Consider the following 20775-nt stretch of genomic DNA (forward strand, 5'->3'; position numbering starts at 1 on the left):
TGATCATCCTAACATGTGAGATGATACCTCCCAACTTACAAATGTCCTGTCCTTACAAAAATAAGATGAAAGTAAGATTCCTTTGCCTTATTTCTAATAACTGATAACAGAATAAAAATGTATCACAAAATGAATATTATGGATTTTTTCCAAATAAGGTCATCATCCAGATTCAATTCTATTTGTAAATTATAGTTAAAGATAACTATAAGGGTTTCCCGGAGAACGCAATGGCAAGCCACTCCAGTCCTCTTGCCTAGAAAATCCCATGGATGGAGGAGCCTGGTGGGCTGCAGTCCGTGGGGTCACTCAGTCGGACACAACTGAGCAACCTCACTTTCACTTTTCACTTTCACGCATTGGAGAAGGAAATGGCAACCCACTCCAGTGTTCTTGCCTGGAGAATCCCAGGCACAGGGGAGCCTGGTGGGCTTCCGTCTACGGGGTCGCACAGAGTCGGACACGACTGAAACGACTTAGCAGCAGCAGCAGCAGCATAAGGGCTTCCCTTGTAGGTCAGCTGGTAAAGAATCCGCCTGCAATGCAGGAGACCTGGGTTTGATCCCTGGATTGGGAAGATCCCTAGGAGAAGGAAATGGCAACCCACTCCAGTATTCTGGCCTGGAGAATTCCATGGACTCTATAGTCCATGGGGTCGCAAAGAGTCGGACAGGACTGAGCTACTTTCACTTTCACAAACATCTATGAATGAGAGCCTGGCAGGCTACAGTCCATGGGGTCACAAAGAGTCACTGGACACCACTGGGGGACTAGCACAACACAACATAAATGTAAATGTTGCTTCACCAAAATAAAGGAAACAGGTTCCTGGAAGTTCACTGAAACTATTTGAATCTCCTTGAGCTAGTAACACAACCACACCAGGTCCTGCTGGCCAAGTTTCCTTGAGTTTATTCGTAGACCATCCCAGTAATCAACATGCTTGTCCACAAACACTTAATGCAAGTTCACTAACAGAATCAAAGGAAAAGGAGAGTAAAAGATTATAACAATGGAAACAATATTTTCTTTTTTTTTTTTTTTTTGGTGGAAGCAAATAAAAAAACACACAGAAATCCAAGGTAAAAAATTTTCCTGGATTTTAGATAATCAACACTTCTATGAAATCTATCCATCTATCAGACTGGACTTTGCCAGAAGAACATTAAGATTCACTCCAAGGCTGTGTGTAGCTCATGGCTGACACACTTTTGAATCATTCTGCATCTGTGTTCTTGAAACTTGGGCCACTTTCTGAATACTGTTCACTTCCAACATCTAAGAACATTCAACAATAGGGTCCTTTTTGGGCCCTGTTATCTTCTGACTCATGCCGTCTGTGAAAAAAAAAAGGAAGCCAAGCAAAAGATAGTTATACAGGAAATAATTAACAGATAACTGTGCTGAAGGATACCATTTCACAGCGACTACAAACTTACAGCCCAATTCACTCAAAGATACATCTGCTTCCCCTGCCTTAGAAACCTGGGCCAGCAGATCTATGCCAGACTACACAAAAAGCCTAGGTTACAAAAAAGAGGAAAAAAATGCACTTTTAAAAAATACTTAAGCCAGGGAAGCTGACTTAAAAGAAAGAAAGTAGAATAACAGAAAATCCCATTGGTCAAACATATACGTATCAAGTTGATTTTAGTAGTGATCTATTGTCAAATATGGTATACTAAATGTAAAAGATAAATAGCCAATAAAGGGGAAAAAAACTACCTAGATTTTCTTTAATAAAAACAAAATGATTATGTTCACTATTAAACAAAAACTAAGTGGATGAATGACTTTTATTTTTAAAATAAACCTATTATATTCTTGAATTTAAATCATACTGTTTTAAATCATAATCTTACAATGTACAAGGATTGTTCATCTCTGGATAGAGTCAATGGTTTTTAATATTTTATTCTTAGGCAAAACAAATATCAAGTTACCTCAAAAGAAACTTCACCAACATGGCTTATAAACTAATATTTCATAGCTAATGATCAGAGAAGTACATACTCCCCATTTGTCCTGGTTTAGACCTTCTCTATGGTATTTGACATATGCAAGTAAAAAATTCAAATGGAATCAGGAAAATACGTATCTAAACACTATGTTAAGACAACAGTTCTTAAATGATAGCTGCTTCTATTTTCATGAAACATGAAGCAAAACAATAAATATCAGACTTCTCACTAAAGATCATCTTTAGTTTAAAAGAAGTTCCTGCGATCTTCTGTCAGTGGTTGTAGAGGCATTCAACAATGTTGCTTGTTTAAACGTCTGTTTGGCTGCCAATGGACTGTCCCCAAAAGAACATTTTTGCATCTCAATGGACTGTCCGGTATCAACAATCTTTAAACTATAAATTTAACGCCTCTGAAGAAAGAGGGAAATAACACCTGCTTTGTACTGTCTTGGTATCACATTTACAAAATGAACAAATCATCATACTCCTTTGCACTTATCTAGAACCTTGCATCTGACAATCTCAAATGGCCTGACAAACATTAATTAACTAAGTTGTGCAGCACTCTTGGGAGGATGGCTGGCATCGTGATCCTCTCTGGGATACAGATGAACAGGATCCCGAGAGGCCCTTTCTTTGAGCCAATGGTTCAACTTGGATCTCAACACCCAGAACTTGAAACTCAACTCCACAGCCCTGGCCAGACATCTCTGTCAAAACCAAGCAGTGCAAAAGGTACATGCTAAAATAGACAAACTTCCCTAAATAAATGCACACTGCAAACTAAAATCAATCACAAACAGATTTATTTTTCGCCTAGGGGCAAGAGCAAAGTGGACTGATAACTAGGGCATTTGCACCGATGGGAGAATTAGAGACTATCAGTTATCTGACTGTGACATTCTATTCTGACATGACTTGGAGAAGTTTACTACATAAAGTAAAGATCTGCCAACCAAAAGTTTATATGTCTGCATTTTATTAAAAAAAAAAATTGGCAAAATCTTTGTGAAATTTAATGACAGGTGTTTGGTTCCTTTTAATGTGGTTATCAGCTAAAAGACAAAGCTTTCTGTGTTATACAGTCCAATCTAAAATGTTAATTACAAGAATGAAACCTAGAATTTCTCAACCAGGAAATAATAAAATGAATACAGTTACATCTGCATAAGAAAGCTACCAAAAAACAACACTCTTGTGAAAATAAAATTTCTACAAGATGCTGGTCAGAAAACAGCACCTGACTACACTGAGTTAAGACTATACTAGGCTGTTTAGTTTAAAATGAGAAGGGAATATCTATTTGAATACAAAACCAATTAATTTTGCTTTCAGCAAGGCAGTATTAAATATGTTAACCTCTTCACGGAGTTAAACTTCAATGTTGCATATTCAAAACATTTTCAGGAGCTTATTCATGTTTTAAAAGATCTAGAAGTTTTAAAAGAGGAACAGTTAAAGTTTACCTGTACACTTGGACTATTTCTAGCAAAGTATCTACAGAGTTTAATATTTCTACTCATAAAAGGGAAAAAATGTTTTATAGAAATACTGTTAATCCACAGAAAAATCCAATTTTCATAAAACAATTTACAAGATGAAGCTTATGTTAATGTGTTCCCTACCATATTCAAAGCACAATGATAAACACAGGTCACATACACCATTTAGACATTTTTATAACAAGATCAATTTCATACTAGTAACAAGGGAAATCTAAAGACATACACTGAATAAAAATATACATATATGAGCTGCCACTGAGTATAAAATTAAAAGCCAAACACTGATCTATTGAAAAAAAGAAAGAGAAAAAAGAAGTGAAGAAAACTAATGAATATTTTGAAACTTGAGCTCTTCTCTGTGATTCTTACATTTCCTTCCTCACTTGGAGTGCAGTAAAATTTCATAACTACAACCAGTTAGAAACAAGTATCAGAAAAACTAGTATACTGCAAGCAACATTATAATTACATGCTTTGTGACATAACTATCTCCAGTCAGCTTACCCTTAACACATTATTGACGGGAGATGTATTAATGCCACAGGCGTTAAGTTTCTGCAAAAATCCCCCAGTTAATAATGTGTTAAAAAATGTTTCCATTATTTACCAGCATAGTGTTAAACTATTTTAAATTAATATTTTCCATACTCAATTCTCGATACCACTCTGCACAATAGCCAAAGATGATGGTCACATTTTTATTTTAGTATTAGAAACTACATGAATAAATGTATTTATAAATATACTTTTTCTACTAATGATATATCAGATTTAAAATCACTTTAAAACTTCCTTTCCATTTCTTAAATCTCTTACTATTTTGAAACAAACATGCCAAACAGCAAGTTAATTTCAAGTCCCATTCTACTATTTAAATTCAAGTATGAATAACATTCTGTAGATATATATTTACAAAGACCACTGTATTTTCATTTAAAACATTTAAATTGTGTTTGCATATTTCAATTGTGTATTTATAACTTTTTATGGGACCTCTAAAATTCCACAATTAAAGTACTTTGTTTTGGCCTTAGTAAATACGATGGTGATACTCTTTTGGGTTTCCTCTGACTAATGGCAGAGACAAGAACTGAGAAGTATGTATTTGCCATGGTAACTTAGTGACACTAATTACCACCAAAGTAAAATTCTGGTCAAATTCACAGTAAGAATGGGCTCTGGTTCTAAATTCTCACAAGCATTTTAAAAGGTTAATCAGCAATTTATGTGCACATTAAAACTTTTAAATTCAGTTCATACACTAAATATTTCACAATAAATCAAATAAGCTAACACTTACTGTCCCAAACGTCCAATAAAACGGATGACTTTCAAAACCACGAGTCAAGTCCAATGAAAATATAAATTTTAAAGATTCAAATGTTACTGAAATTACAGAAGAATGATCCAAGACACTTTAAAATATATATATATATGTGTGTGTGTGTGTGTGTGTGCATATATATATATGCATGTATTATATTTCTGGGAGTCAGCTCTCAAAATTTAGTAAATGATGCCCTTTAAGTATCACAAACCCTACAGTGAGGAATCTGATAGTCATTATAAAACATAGTTAAGTAGCCTCTCGCTGAAGATTTCCTACTTCAGCACCTAATTCAGAGGAACTGAAAAGACAGTTGAAATGATGCAATAGAAAGTTGAAATCAGGGAATTAAGGAAGTGGAGGAAATGAGAAAAACAATTTTTTTTTTTTTTAGAAAAGTATTATCATCTTCAGGCTGCTTAAAGAATAGAACTATCCAGTTCAGACTTTAGGCTGCACTGCTTCATAAATTACTGCTCACTCCAAATTCTTAAGTGTACACAAATAGAGGCAGAAAAGGTAACATTCCAGAAACAGTCTAAAAGAGTCACATAATTTGATACCAAATGAAGATGTCATGGATGAAAAGACACTGTTAAGTGTGGGGTGGGGGGGCGAACAATCAGAGCTCTAGTGATACATATGTAAGGCCATCAATTCCACCACACTATCAAGAGGCAACCTAAAATTTAAAAATCCTAGGGCATGTCCTTCCTGCCTTATAGCCACTTGAGATCAAAAGAGTCCTGACTCCCTAAGAAAATGATGAGCACGTACAATGATAAATTGCATATTATAAGAAAGAAGCTCCCTAAATTGAGCACCCACTTGAAAAGAACTATTTCTCTTCTTTGCAGTTACTTAGTTCAACTCGCTCCTTCCCGGTAGGCAGGAAGGATTCTTTGTCTCTCAGCGCACAAGGAGGCATCTCCTCTTCGGCATTCAAGCCCTTCCTTAGCTTCAGGGCATGACTGCAGCCAGGAAAGGTAACAGCTTTTACAATTAATTGTGCTCCTCTAAGGAGCATTTCTCAATGCTACTAGAGAAAACTCGAGAAGCACAGACAGGCTTTAGAGACTGCAGGAAACGAGAGCAGAGTAGCCAAGTCATCCTTGGGAAGAGTAATTTTTCTCCCCAGAATATATCCAAAGAGAACTCAGCGGTCTCTAACTTCCAGGTCAAAGTACTGGGCTGTCTGAACTGTATTTCCTAACCAGCTCTTTTGTAAAGGTTATCTGATTTCTGATTCTACCTTCCAGGCAGGAACAAAGCTTTGAAATTAGCCTGAAAGCTCAAAACTTTCTCAGAGTCAAGGTGAGATGCCGAAGTGGTGATGCCTTAGGCAAAAGGCAAGCATCATTCAACTGGGTTCTCACAAATTTTCAAAATCTAAATATTCCTTGACAAGTCACAGTCTACACAGCATGAAGAGAGTGCTCAAGGATCTTAGAGAGCTTTTGTTTTGTTTTTTCCAGGTAGGACTATGTCTTTCTCCCTACAAGAGCCCAATAATATATAATTCATGGTTCTCTTCTTTGGATACTCTTCACAGCATTCACACTTAGGTCTATCTCATTTTTTTTCCCTCCTTTTGGCAATAACACAACTAGCATGTATACATAACTATACTATGAGTTTTAAAAACACCACATTTCTGTATTTATATCTCACCAAGGGCTTTGCATTCTTAGTGATTTACATCTCTGCTACATTCCTTATTAACCATCAACTGAGTCACACCACTTCAAAACTTCAAAGCCATTTTGTCATTTTAAGGTAACAGATGTGTATCCTTCTGGGATTCCGAGCCTCGCTTTTCCGCAAGCACCCTCGCCGTGTTGCATAACCACCAGGAATGATTAACAAACATTCAATCAGAGCTGAACGCAGTGACAAACAAGTGACTTCTGCCCCACACGATCAAGTGTGTGTCGCGTACACACAAAGGCCCGGCAGCTGCTTCCTCCCACTTCGGCCGGATTACCTATAAACCCCCAGGTGGACTCGCATCATTGAGTTGCACTTGGTTAAAGGCATGATACTAAGTCTGGAGAATGTGGGCTCCCCCAGCTTTCCCTTTAAGATAAAAAGGATTATTTAAGAAAATGAAACCTTCCTACCCGTAACAGGGACTGGGATTCATCCTTGGACTTGCTCTCTCCAGATGCCGGATACTGCTGGGGGAGGGCGCCGGCCTTCTCTCCGCCCGCGGGCGCCCCCTGCAGGAAGCCCTTGGTGTCCACAGCCAGGCCGTAAATGGGGCGCGCCAGGTGGGCGGCCTCGACGCTCGGGCTATCCCTTAGAGTCTTCGCCGGCTCCTGGGGGCCGGACACAGGGGTCAGGAGTCCCAGGCTGGCTTGGGTATAAGAGGGGCTGCCCCGTAGGATGTCCGCCCCTCTCCAAGTCACGCCGCGAAGGTCATCGCTTGAACTCTCAGCCCAAGCCTTTTCTTTCAGCCCATCCTTGTCTTCGAGCTTCTCCCTCTTCACCACACTCTCAGCAATTGGCTCTCCCATTTTAGAGTCTGGACTGAGCAGACTGTAGACCTTGAGGTCAATCTTGGGTTCCTCCTTGATGCTGGAGACGGCATGGCCGTCCTCTTCGCCGTTGGCTGTAGTGCTGTCTTGTTCCTGGCAGTGAACAGTGTTGAAGTGCTCCAGTAGTGACTGAGTCTCGGCAGCTGTAAAACTGCACTGACGGCATTTGTAGCAGCTGTGTGCTCTCCTGCAGGAGAAGAAAACCGTCACTCTGAGTCTAGCACAGAGAGCTTAAAAAAATCGTCTTCAAGCACCTGAATTTTATCCCCTGTAACGTAATAGGCAGAACGAAATACAGTCTTCTCAGCACCCAGAAACTGGCATATACTAAACTGGCCTCTTATTTCGAGGTAAGGCATGCACTATTCCCGTTTGTTATATTAGCAATAGCAGGGATATGAACACACAGACACACTTCTGTATGCACACACCAGCCGAGCCACAATTAAAACTGGTTGATGTGCTTTATTATTGAAGGACCTGCTCTGTTCATTTTACCGTGACTGCATACTCATCAGTTCTATATTATTTAAAAGAAATTCATAAATTTTTACACCTGATTTCATCAATGGACTTTTCTGTTTCTGCTTATTTAAACTAAACATACTTTTCACTCTAAATATACATACATTTCTAGTGCTGAAATTCTATGCAGCCTTTCTATAAATTAAAATAAATTATACCAAACCGATTACAATGTTCTTTTCTATCATAAATTCAAATCCACTGAATCAACCAAATGTAGTTGACTACCCTATGTAAGCTAGGGCTTCCGAGGAGGCTCAGTGGTAAAGAATCCAACTGCCAATCCAGGAGGTGCAGGTTCGATCCCTGAGTCAGGAAGATCCTCTGGAGGAGAAAATGGCAACCCACTCCTGTATTCTTGCCTGGAAAATCCCATGGACAGAAGAGTCTGGCGGGCTACTGTCCAGGATACAAAAAGTCAGACACAACTGAGCATGCACCCTATATAATCCAGTAAGTAAGATATATCAGAAGCTCAAAAAACTTTTAAGACAAAGTTTTTTTAACTGTAAGGACTTATGAACATTTGACCAGGTGAATATCTCTTGGGTGCCAAGCAGCATGATAGGCGCTATACAGATATATTCATTTAAGGAGGGTGTGTGAATGTGGGGTTATGTATATATTTTCTTTTTATAAGGCCTAAAACAAGGAGACCTTATTGTTGGCTTTTGTAGCATCTCCTGCTGCTAAAGACAGAACAGTAACTGTTAAATGAAGACAAATGTTTGTTTAATAAAGAAGAACAGAGGCAGTGTATCCTAAAGGGCATACTGGAAAGGTGCACAAAACAACTCAGAATGAGGCATACATTCTTTAGTTGTAAAAACCCTGTATGGCTCTCTTATTAAACAACCATGTGAAACACTTGCTCCTCCACTGATATAATATGTTAGGAGTTACAATTTGAAATAAAGTAACAAAATAAGTTTTGAGAGCTATTGCTCAACAGCTCAGGCAGAATAGGTACTGGTCTATGTAATCTGTAGATAACCATCACAGTATTACTCTGTGAGGCACTCGGCACACACGGGGGAATACAAGGCACATAGGCTGTGTCCACCTGGTGTTTAGAGTCTAGTCAGGAATGACAAGCTTCATATTAGACTACAAATATGTGAGGACAAAGAGTGATAAACGCTAAGAATGAAATGCATGGGGTGACAGTGGGGTGGAAGGGCTCCTTAAGGATGCCAGGAAGGCCTTTCTGAGGGAACCACAACAAAGAAATAATAGAAAAGAGCTATCCTTGGAGAAGGAGGGAAGGGAAAGGGCAGTACATTCTAGCAAGTCTGAGATACTAAAAGAGGCCACCGATGTTTGAGAGGAATAAGTAAGAGAAAGCTAATAATCAACAACTTGAGAATCATCTAGAGTTTTGTGGACCATGGCAAGGAGGTAGGTGTCTTCAGAGAAAGGGAAGCAAATGTAAGGCTACTAAGCAGAGCTTAGTTAAATGTGTGCTCTAATAGCTTTGGGACTTTTAATAGTTTTCGTATTGGATGACTTCATTCCGAGACCTGTCTGATGGCTGAGAATCCAAAACAACATTCTCATTTTAAGGAAACAAAACTCAAAGGTATTAAGACATGTAACAAAATCTCCACCAATATTTGTTGAGAGCAATTAACTCAGTACATGATTATCTTCTTATCATTAAGAGCTTACATTTGGTTGAATAAAGAAGGATAAAGTTTTACTTTTTAAGGAGGCTGTTTCAATCTTTTTTTCTCTTATTTTTCTCCATTAAGTAGCAAAAGTAAAACAAGAAGATAAACAATAAATGATAAAAAAATTTTATCATGAATTGACCATAAAAATATAATATTAAGATAAATTATTCTCAAGTGAAAAAAGCCTGCTGTTAAGGAGAAAATATACACATGAATCTTGCCACCAAAATCAAAGCCAGAAAACTTGAAACATTTAAAATCACAAAGGACAACAGGCAAGACTCAAAATCTCAGACTTAGAACATCTGGGAACCTCATTCAGAGAACCTTCCTACCACTAACTATATCTGATTATCATCCAATGGAATATAAACTCCTAAACTCAAACTGTATCCCCAAATTGTTAGCTTAGTTTTACAAAGCTTGATCAGACAGATAAAAATGAATTATCGGAACGGTTAAAGGTCTAAATATATCCAGGAAATACCCTACTGAAGATATACCACATGGTCTATTCAATCCGGAAAATTGAACATAAACAAAACCCACCATCAGGAAGCACATTCACAGGCTTTGATTGACCTACATCCCAAGACAGTTCTAATGAGCTCACAACCCACTCTGGCAAGTATGCTGATGGTTTCCCTGACATGGTGGAGTCTCTGCTTAAAGTCTGTCATGAAATCCGTGCCTATAAATTAAGACTATAAATGGCCACTGCTACTTCTACCAAAGGACCAAAAAATTCCAAAGGGCAAATGTTCCCAAGAATTACAGTGATGTTATTTAAAGAAATAAAGACAATTCATTTTAGGGCAACAAGGAGAAAGATTAAACAAACAGGAGAGGAAATAAAAGATTCTTGAGTACAACATGACAAAATTATTTTAAAACAGCAGACTCACAGTTCTTACTAGAGGAGCAATTTAGTCCACTTAAGAGCTGCTAGAAACAGAACGCCTAAATTTCGGTCTTGGCTCTGTATTTTACTCTATATGCAACTTTGGATATTTACTGAACCAGCCTCAATTTCCTCACCTGCAAAATGAAAATAATAATGCCTCTGATATGAGTTAATCAATATAAATCCTAAAATTAAATAAAGGGAAGCTTATATGTCAATCTGCATTCCATACTCCGTTCAAAGGAGCTGAAACTTTGGTTTGGTATTGTACCAAATGGTAATTTGGTATCATTCTTTTCTATTCTCCCATGTACCTTAACTATGATAGACATCACTCTTAAAACTATGTTTATTTCCTAGAAGATTGTTTGTTTTAAGACATTACCAGGTAGAATGTATATTATGCCTTTTCAGCTTCACCTAGTGGTATTCAATGCCTCAAATATGAGGCAGTTTAGCAGTTGACTTAATTGTCAAGTCTTACTCTTTTTTCAATAATAATGAGTACTATTATCCATAATCTTAAAATTCTGAATAACAAAGATAGAAATGGCATTACCTGTGCTTTATTACAATCTTCAGAGGTGGGGATGCATTGTGAGTATATTCAGTAAGGTGGTTTAAAACCATACTATATCTAGTAATATATCTCAGTAACTAAGATTATGTCCCATCAATATCTACTTTACACTGCAATCTAGAAATGTCCTTGAACCAACCTATTCCTTCACCAAATAAAGATGAATACACCTAACCTTTATCCAGTATTTCACTGACATGTCCTCCTAAATATATAAAGAGTTCTGGGTGTGTCTCTTCTAGGCAATGAATTCATCACAAAGTATCACACTGAAATAAGATGTCTGGGACTTCTAGGTTTTCTAGTTCCAAGTCCCTGCCCCAAGAGACAACTCTCTGATTTCTTACAGGTCTCAGCAAGAGCTGTTCTGATATGCCCACAGAGGAGTTCCTATTCTGAATGATCAAAGGTAAAACCAAGACAGGAACTGGAGGACTGTCCAAATGCAACTGTATAATAAAGCAGGAAGAAGACAGAAACTGCAGAGATAAGTGCTCAGTGAGAACCGGGTTTTCGTTGAAAAGAAAAACACATATTAACAGGAAGGATATTAAAGCAAGGTGGCAATAACAAGCTTAACGCAAACACCTTTCTTTTGAAAACTTCAAAGCACTCACCCATATGTGATCTCACGTTCCACTGATGTATAAAGCCTATTTTACAGATAAGTAAAATGGAGAAACAGTGTCTTGTCAATTTCGTCTACATCAACTCAAGAATACAGGGCTACTATCTTCCAGTACTCCTGCCTGGAAAATCCCATGTATGGAGGAGCCTGGTAGGCTACAGTTCATGGGTTGGCAAAGAGCTGGACATGACTGAGCGACTTCACTGCCACCTTCCAGACAGATGTTCTATTTTTCTATCCTCAGTTGCCTAAATTTTTAGCTTTATATAAAAATTAATGAAATCAATGGCAATATTGACAATGAAAACATGGAGGATAAAAGATGAAAACATTAGGGGAAGGGAAAGTTTTACTGGACAGAGGTGAGACCAACTACAGCACTGTTTTGCAAAATGGGATGCATGCAGTGCTGCAACTGAAGAAGTTTCTTAGCTATACAGATTCCAGAGCCTCTGTGCTCTATGCTCAGTCATATCCAACTCGTTGCGACTCCACTGACCACAGCCCACCAGGATTCTCTCTCCGTGGCAGTTTCCAGGCAAGAATACTGGAGTGGGTTGCTGTTTCCTCCTCCAGGGGATCTATACCCACCCAGGGACTGAACCCATATCTACAGCATCTCACAGATGCCTAAGTGAAGATCTCTGGGCATAACCTGAGAATCTGAATTTTTAGCAGTCTTCAGGGGACACCCATGCAGAGCTAGTCACAAGCTACATTAGTAGATACATCCTGGTTCTAAACAACTGAATGAACAGACTCAAGCCATCCTCTAACTCTAATAAAGCACAGGTAATGCCTTTACTCTGTTATTTAGAATCATAAGATTTTGAGTGTGACTACTATTAATGAAAAGTGAGCAAAGCTTAACAATTAAGCAGTAACTGCTAAAGCACTCCATCTTTCAGGCCATTGAACAACACTAGGTAAAGCAGAAAAGGCATTTGCTGCATAATACTCTAGAGAACTGAAGGACTTTTTTCTCTGTATAATATTCATCAAATAAATGATAGGAAATACAGTAAAAAAAACTATTTTCAAAAGTTGCTACATGAACTTTTCAATCACCTATGCTAACATCTGAGCAGTTATTCTTAAGCCCAGTATTCTTTAGTGCTTAAACATTCAGAAAATTCACCTGAGAATCTCATTATAATTCAAGTTTTGATTTTGGGAGCCAAATCAAACCCAATAGTCTCTGTTTCTTACAAAATCCCAGATAATGCTGATGCTTTTGGTTCCCAGACCACACCTTACATAGCAGGAGTCATGAAACCATGGTCAGAAATAAGTCAAGATGAGTCTTAGTTAGACTGGAATGAACTCACAGTATACATACTCAGTATTTGATAGAACATTCCCAAATGAATTCTTTATGATGAGCAACATCATTTTCCCTCTTATAGCACATACTCCCACCTCTGAGAGTCAACTCTAACAGCTTTATAAGCTCAAACTATAAACATGACATTGTCAAGCATAATCCCCAAACAGTAATTCATCTTCTTTATTTCACTGTTTGGGGCTCATCTTTCAGTATTCTTTAGTGCTAGGCCATTTATATATATTATCCGACAACAATCAAATAAAGTATCTATTTCCATCCCTACTTCATAAAATAAGAATGTGGAGTACAGACAAGCCAATTCATAAAAGAATATGGAGGGCATGATACAGCGTTTCAGCTCATGTCCACAGTTACTCTTGAATGTATGTGGTAGACGGTAGAGGCAATGTTACTAGCTTATTCAGGAACTGGTTCCTGAAAGATTTGGGCATATTCTCTGACTTATGTCACTCTCTCAACAATAACTGAAAAGACCTTCAACATTCTGCTGTGTCCCCTGCAAAATAAAAAGATTTTTTTAATCCCTAGTATAAAAAACATCACTGAAGAGTAAAACTTTAGTCACTGACAAACTACATTAGTTTGGACTCCACTCCAACCTCCTTACATGCATTTCATTTTATCAGCGTTAATATAAAAACCTCTAAAAGGGTCAGAGAATTTTCCCTTCATTTCTCAAGATCGACCTTAACTACCTTCTCATCCATAAAAACTTCCCAAATGACTCAACCCAAGAGTAAACCTACCATCTTCTGAGCTACAATGAAACTTTGTCATCCTCTGAAGATTTTTTTCACGTTGCTTTTTATTAAAATGGCCTTTGATTTAAGTGATGGCATAAAAAGATTTATTTCATCACTTAAAAAGCTCCCATTTAAAAAATAACCATGTGGGTCTTACTTTACAGTTATATTGTAATTGCCTGAAAATCAAGATCAAAGCCCACACATCCTTCCACCCCACCCAGAACATCCAGAGCGTCAATAAATATCTTATTTAATAACAAAAGGAATGAACCACCACAGCCCAGGGAACACTAGACCTAATACACAGAGTCATAACGCAGCAGAGAAATATTAAGGAGTATATAGACATTTTGCAGATGGCATATTTTGAGTGGCCCACTGAATAAAGTCTTTATTATTTTAAAACTTCTAGAAATTCTATCAATAGCTACATTAAGCAAAACTAATTTAAAAGACACTGCAAATATATTTGCATTCATTTAAATTCTATACTCTGCTGCCATCTGGATAGCAAATATTCTCTTCATGCTACCTGAAGAAAAAAGATGTCATTCTGTAGATCGCCCTGCCCTGGCTGTCAGATAAAACACAGGATGCCCAGTTAAATGTGAACTTCAGAAAATATGCAAATATTTTAGTGTAAGTATGTCCTATGCAATGTTTCCGATGTACTTTCATAAAATCTCAATTTGTCCAATGCAAAGACAATGAAGACAATCAACTTTGATAAAAGAGATAATCATCTTTTGCCTCCAGAGAAAACTGGATCAAGCTGCATAAAAAAATCAAATCGTACTAGATTCACGTGACTTAAATTTCTTTGAGAAAAAAATGATTTTTCATTATCCTACTTGACAGAGTTTTCATGTGTTATAGAAAGCATTTATTTCAGATCCATTCATATTTCAGTGCCTTTTATTCTAGTAGAAGCATTTCATTCATTAGTAGAGATTAAAAATTATTTTCATAATTCATAAAGAACTGAGGTTTTCTAAATTCTAGAAAAATCAGTTAAGAAGCTACTCTTTTGCTCCACTCTGATAATATCTGTATATTTCAGTTTTCATAATGAACAGCTGACAGTATTTGTGGAGTCAGCTCTAAGCAGCACTTTGTTTTTCTCTTTTATTTTTGCCATCACTTAAAAAGTTCTCCTTTACCGAGTAACCTGTATTTCACTTTCAGTAGTTTTAAGCACAGTTTTTCTGCCTCAATGACTAAATGAACATCAAAGTAAATGAATAAAGTATAAATACTAATCCATTACCACTTCAAGGTATTTTTTGGTAATCAGGTAAACAAATACTGACAAATAAGTTGTCAAAAGCGGAGTAAATGAAGTGACTTAATTGAAATATAGTTCAGTAGATGTGACAGCTAATAAAATTAGTCACATTTTGTGTCATAAGTCTACAGGTGTGGCACTTGAGGTAACCAGCACTGCTGAACGTTGGAGTGAAAAGCATGTGGAGAGAGTATTTGAGGGACAAAAAGAAAAGGGATTACAGATGTGTAGGTGGATAGCCAGTTCAATCAACTTTTAAATGTTGAAAATTGAATGTTCAGCCTTAGTCAAGTGCAAAGGGCAGTACACAATATATAATCTAATGAAAACTGAAATTCTGAATGAGTAAGATTCCATTCAACCTGCTCATCCTGTATTTCTTAATTGAAATGATCTGATGAGTATTTACTCATTTGGAGTAATTGGACCTTTTTTTAGAAGAGTGTGGGGTGATTTCACCTTCACATGGTAGGAGAAAACACAACTAATCTCATATCTGAAAAAAAAAAAATCTCAATTTATGATTCACTTGCAAAAATAAGATGTCCCTATCAAATGTTCAAAATAGAAAGATAAATCTTTCCATGAAATAGAGAGTAAACAAGATGTAGGAAATAAATTATATAATATATATAATTTACATAATATGAAATGGAAATCATGATTAACACTTCTCTTATTCCAAGACTCAGTAATTGTTCTTGCATAAAGTCTTCAGGACTATCAAATTTGAAATTTCTAATAAATTATGTGTCCAAATAAAGGTAATACAATTATGGGTTATTTTTTTAATGAACTATATCATCCTAGGTAACTTTTTGTGCCACAATGGGAATTTTCAACTTGAATTATATTTCAAAGTTTTGCAGGCAACTGATTTATTACGTACTGTTCAAAAGAACATGACACATAAAAGACACAAATGTAGATGTTACTATTATGGTATGCACCCTTTTGGAAACTGTACTAACGCACTGTGTACTTAGCTTTTTCAGATGTGTTGATAATTATGTGCTTATCATAAAATCTATTCTTCAGAACTAGTAGGGCACAGAGTTCATGCTCCTTCTCAGAGCTCTTTTAAGCTAGAAATTGCAGAGTAGCTACATTAATTTAATCAGCTACTGCATCTAATGCTATTTCCTTCAACCTGAGATATGTATATTTTATGTGTAAAATATTCACTGTTTAACAAACTTTAACTCTGAACAGATAGATGCTTGTCATCACATATACTACCAAAAAATATGTACATTTTTCCACATTCTAGTTAAGTATATAGATAATGACAATATCATTGATTTTCAAGTAGTTCCTTAATGATAAGCGAAGTTAAATATTTATTCAATTGTTTGTTGTATGTATATGATGAGAACTGATGCCTCATTTTTATTTTAAAATTTTACTGTATAATGTTAGTCACACATATGCACACACACATTATATACACACTTATAAACAGGTTTGGCAAAAAGTGAAAATGGAACATAATCATAGAATTGTAAAATATGATTGATATATATATTCTTCACATATAGAGAGATTCAGAGTGACACAGAGTCTATGTACATATATATATACAAAAAGAGGAAAAATATTACTTACGGAGGAAAAATAATATTTATGGTGCAGTTCAATGTATAAATGTAAAGCACATACACAGTGTAAACATATGTAAATATATGTGAATATATGTATATAGTTTTGTTTTGCTGGTTTTTGAACTCTGTAATGGTGTGAAGCTACAAATAGTTGCCTTTGATTTGTTTTTATTCAGTCAAAATTATAAAGACATCCACATTGTACTCAGTTGTCATTTATTCAAATTCATAGTTGCATAATATTCCATGTATGAAAAATCTGCAAGGCATGTAACTAATCTCATGAATTATGAGGTCTTTTCTTGTTTGTTTTGGCCTTTTATTTTTGTTTTGGTTGTTCTGCTCTTTAAAAAAATACTACCCTGAACTTTTTTTTTCACTTGTTTACTAGTGGTCCCAAACAAGAAGCTTCCTTCTGAGGGTTGAAATGATGTGATCTTTGGGAATATGAGCAGCTGATATTGCCAGAATTTGATAAATTCACTTTATAAAGTCATCAGTTCAGTTCAGTCGCTCAGTCGTGTCTGACTCGTTGCGACCCCATGGACTGCAGCATGCCGGCCTTCCCTATCCATCACCAACTCCCAGAGTTTACTCAAACTCATGTCCATTGAGTCAGTGATGCCATCCAATCACCTCATCCTCTATCGTCCCCTTCTCCTCCTGTCTTCAATCTTTCCCAGTATCAGGGTCTTTTCCAGTGAGTAGTTCTTCACATCAGGTGGCCAAAGTATTGGAGCTTCAGCTTCAGCATTTCAGTCCTTCCAATGAGTATTCAGGACTGATTTCCTTTAGGATAAACAGGTTGAATCTCCTTGCAGTCCAAGAGACTCTTGAGAGTCTTTTTCAACACCACAATTCAAAAGCATCAATTCTTCGGCATTCAGCTTTCTTTATAGTCCAACTCTCACATTCATACATGACTACTGGAAAAATCATAGCTTTGACTAGACAGACCTTTGTTGGCAAGGTAATGTTTCTGCTTTTTAATATGCTGTCTATGTTGGTGACAGCTTTTCTTCCAAGGAGCAAGCATCTTTTAATTTCATGGCTGCAGTCACCATCCACAGTGATTTTTGAGCCTAAGAAATTAAGTCTCTCACTGTTTCCATTGTTTCCCCATATTTATTATTCCCATCTTCCCCATTGTTTCCCCCCTTCATTGCCATGAAGTGATGGGACCAGATGACATGATCTTAGTTTCACGACTGCTGAGTTTCAAGCCAGCTTTTTCACTCTCCTCTTTCACTTTCATCAACAGGCTCTTCAGTTCCTCTTCGCTTTCTGTCATAAGGGTGGTGTCATCTGCATATCTGAGGTTATTGATATTTCTCCCGGCAACCTTGATTCCAGCCTGTGCTTCATAAGTTCTGGCAAATTTTATCTACTTTATCCATTTTTTACCTGTTATTTACTTTTTGTCTTAACATTTATGTTTTCTGGAATAAATAAAATGACCTCATATTTTTACTTTGGTTAATATCTACCTTGTATGATGTCATCTATCCTTATCTTCCTGCTATGAAGGTCTAATTTAATTACACTGAATAGAAAGGTATGTTCTATATATTATTTTTTTGAAATCTGATTTCTTTTTGGCTTAGTATGTGACAAGTTTTATAAGCATTTTATATCTTCTTGAAAAGCACAGGCATTCTCTAATTGCTGGGTGTAGAAATTACGTATTTTAAGTAAATCAAGTTCAAAAAAAAAAAGGGAGTTCCCTGGTAGCCTAGTGGTTAGGATTCTGGGATTCCACTACCATGGCCCAGGTTCAATCCTGGTCAGGGAACTGAGATCCCAGAAGCCTCAGAATGTGGCCAAAATAAATAAATACATAAACAAAGTTTCTTAATTTGTTGCTCAAATATTTTACATTTTGAAAAAAAATTTTTTCTGTTCACCTTTAATAAGGGAGGTTTCCTAAAATGTGCTACTGTGATTGTGGTTTGTCATCATTTCTCTGTAGTTCTTGATTAATTTTTCCTTTACGTATATATTTTTATATTCATGTTTTATATATCCGTAATCAATATATCTTGCTGATGAACTGAACCTCTTCTCATTGGTAATGACTTGTCCCATATACACTTTTTAAGAGTCTAAACTGTATGAGATTAGTAAAGCTACCTCAAGTTTTATTTGGTTTGTATTTGCTCCTATAACTTAGTATATTTTGTTCTTTCAAACTCTCAGCCTTATGCTTTAAGTGTGTAACCTATACAGAGCTTTAGTTAAATATTCTTTTTTAATGTCTGATAATATTTTTAAGTGGAAAGTTTAATCCCACAGGTTCAAGAGTTTTGATATATGGGCTTTTTTTTAACCATCTTTTTAAAAAGATTCTATTTGTCCACTTTTCCCCATGTATCCTCTTCTGCCGTTAAAAAGGATTGAATTTGATAGGTGTTCTCTATTTTGTTGTCCATTTGGAAGTCATGTACTCATCTCCTACTCTTTTCCTTTGTTGCTGTTATTTAGTTGCTGAGTCCTATCCTACTATTTTATGACACCATGAACTGTAGCCCACCAGGCTCCTCTGTCCAAGGAATTCTCCAGGCAAGAATACTAGAGCAGGTTGCCATTTCCTTCTCCAAAGGATCTTTCCTACCCAAGGATCAAACCCACAGAGCCTGAATTGGGAGGCATTTCTGACCTCTGAGCCACCAGGAAAGCCCACTCTTTCATTCAGTTCAGTTCAGTCGCTCAGTCGTGTCCGACTCTCTGTGACCCCATGAATCACAACATGCCAGGCCTCCCTGTCCATCACCAACTCCCGGAGTTCACTCAAACTCATGTCCACAGAGTCGGTGATGCCATCCAGCCATCTCATTCTCCGTCGTCCCCTTCTCCTCCCGCCCCCAACCTTTCCCAGCATCAAAGTCTTTTCCAGTGAGTCAACTCGTCGCATGAGGTGGCCAGAGTATTGGAGTTTCAGCTTTAGCATCAGTCCTTCCAATGAACACCCAGGATTGATCTCCTTTAGAATGGACTGGTTGGATCTCCTTGCAGTCCAAGGGACTCTCAAGAGTCTTCTCCAGCACCACAGTTCAAAAGCATCAATTCTTTGGCGATCAGCTTTCTTCACAGTCCAATTCTCACATCCATTCATGACCACGGGAAAAACCATAGCCTTGACTAGACGGACTTTTGTTGGCAAAGTAATGTCTCTGCTTTTTAATATACTATCTAGGTTGGTCATAACTTTCCTTCCAAGGAGTAAGCGTCTTTTAATTTCATGGCTGCAATCAGCATCCGCAGTGATTTTGGAGCCCAAAAAAATAAAGTCTGACACTGTTTCCACTGTTTTTCCATCTATTTCCCATGAAGTGATGAAAATATGCATAACAAAATTCTGACTAACTCGACAATTCAAGCACCTTAGAACACCCTACTTCTATCTTCCTGCAAATTAACATAATAGTGTTGCCCAATATCTCAGTCCATCCCTTTATAACTGCATAAATTAGGCATGCTATGGTTGTTAATTACAATTATTCACAGTTCCCTGGTCTTTGTTTATGTGAAAATGTCTTTTCTCTTAGTTTTGGAAGATAGTTTTGACAAGTAGACAACACTAGGTAGACATTTTTTTCCCCTTCAAACTGTGAACAGTATTCTTCTCTCTTCTGGTTTCCACTATTGCTGATAAAAATCTGCTATTAACCAAAAACTGTTTTCTGAGTAGTTGAGCTGTTGTTTCTCTTTAACTGCTCTAAGGAGTCTCTCTGCCTTGGCATTATAATTTTTCTACAACAGTCTATGACTGAATTTATTTGCATACAGATAGTCCTTCACTTACGATGACTTGACTTAACAATCTTTCAACCTTTTGCTGCTAAGTCACTTCAGTCTTGTCCGACTCTGTGTGACCCCATAGACGGAAGCCCACCAGGCTCCCCCGTCCCTGGGATTCTCCAGGCAAGAACACTGGAGTGGGTTGCCATTTCCTTCTCCAATGTGTGAAAGTGAAAAGTGAAAGTGAAGTCGCTCAGTCGTGTCTGACCCATAGCGACCCCATGGACTGCAGCCTACCAGGCTCCTCCATCCATGTGATTTTTTAGGCAAGAGTACTGGAGTGGCTTGCCATTGCCTTCAACCTTTTAGGATGGTGCAAAAGCCATAAGCATTCAGTACAAACTGTACTTTGCAT

The 20775-nt window shown here is 37.1% G+C and overlaps 1 protein-coding gene and 1 long non-coding RNA gene across 16 annotated transcripts in view; both read right to left on the reverse strand.

Moving 5' to 3' along the window:
* LOC148775241 (uncharacterized) overlaps positions 1 to 6906 on the reverse strand; it is a 43797-nt gene extending 36891 nt beyond the window's left edge. The window contains exon 1 of the long non-coding RNA XR_016039343.1: positions 1 to 6906. This exon is cut by the window's left edge and continues 20811 nt beyond it. This is a non-coding gene — a long non-coding RNA (uncharacterized LOC148775241).
* The window catches only part of TRPS1 (transcriptional repressor GATA binding 1), a 280216-nt gene that overhangs the window by 183754 nt on the left and 75687 nt on the right, over positions 1 to 20775 (reverse strand). For all 15 annotated transcript variants that reach the window (XM_055432675.2, XM_055432666.2, XM_055432674.2 and 12 more), the window contains one exon: positions 6916 to 7519. In XM_055432675.2, the coding sequence (XP_055288650.2) occupies positions 6916 to 7519 (604 nt within the window). The remainder of the gene's footprint in view (positions 1 to 6915; positions 7520 to 20775) is intronic.

The sequence above is a fragment of the Moschus berezovskii genome, chromosome 16 (assembly GCF_049115385.1).
Source record: "Moschus berezovskii isolate FMDL1 chromosome 16, NW_MosBer_1.0, whole genome shotgun sequence".
NCBI lineage: Eukaryota > Metazoa > Chordata > Mammalia > Artiodactyla > Moschidae > Moschus > Moschus berezovskii.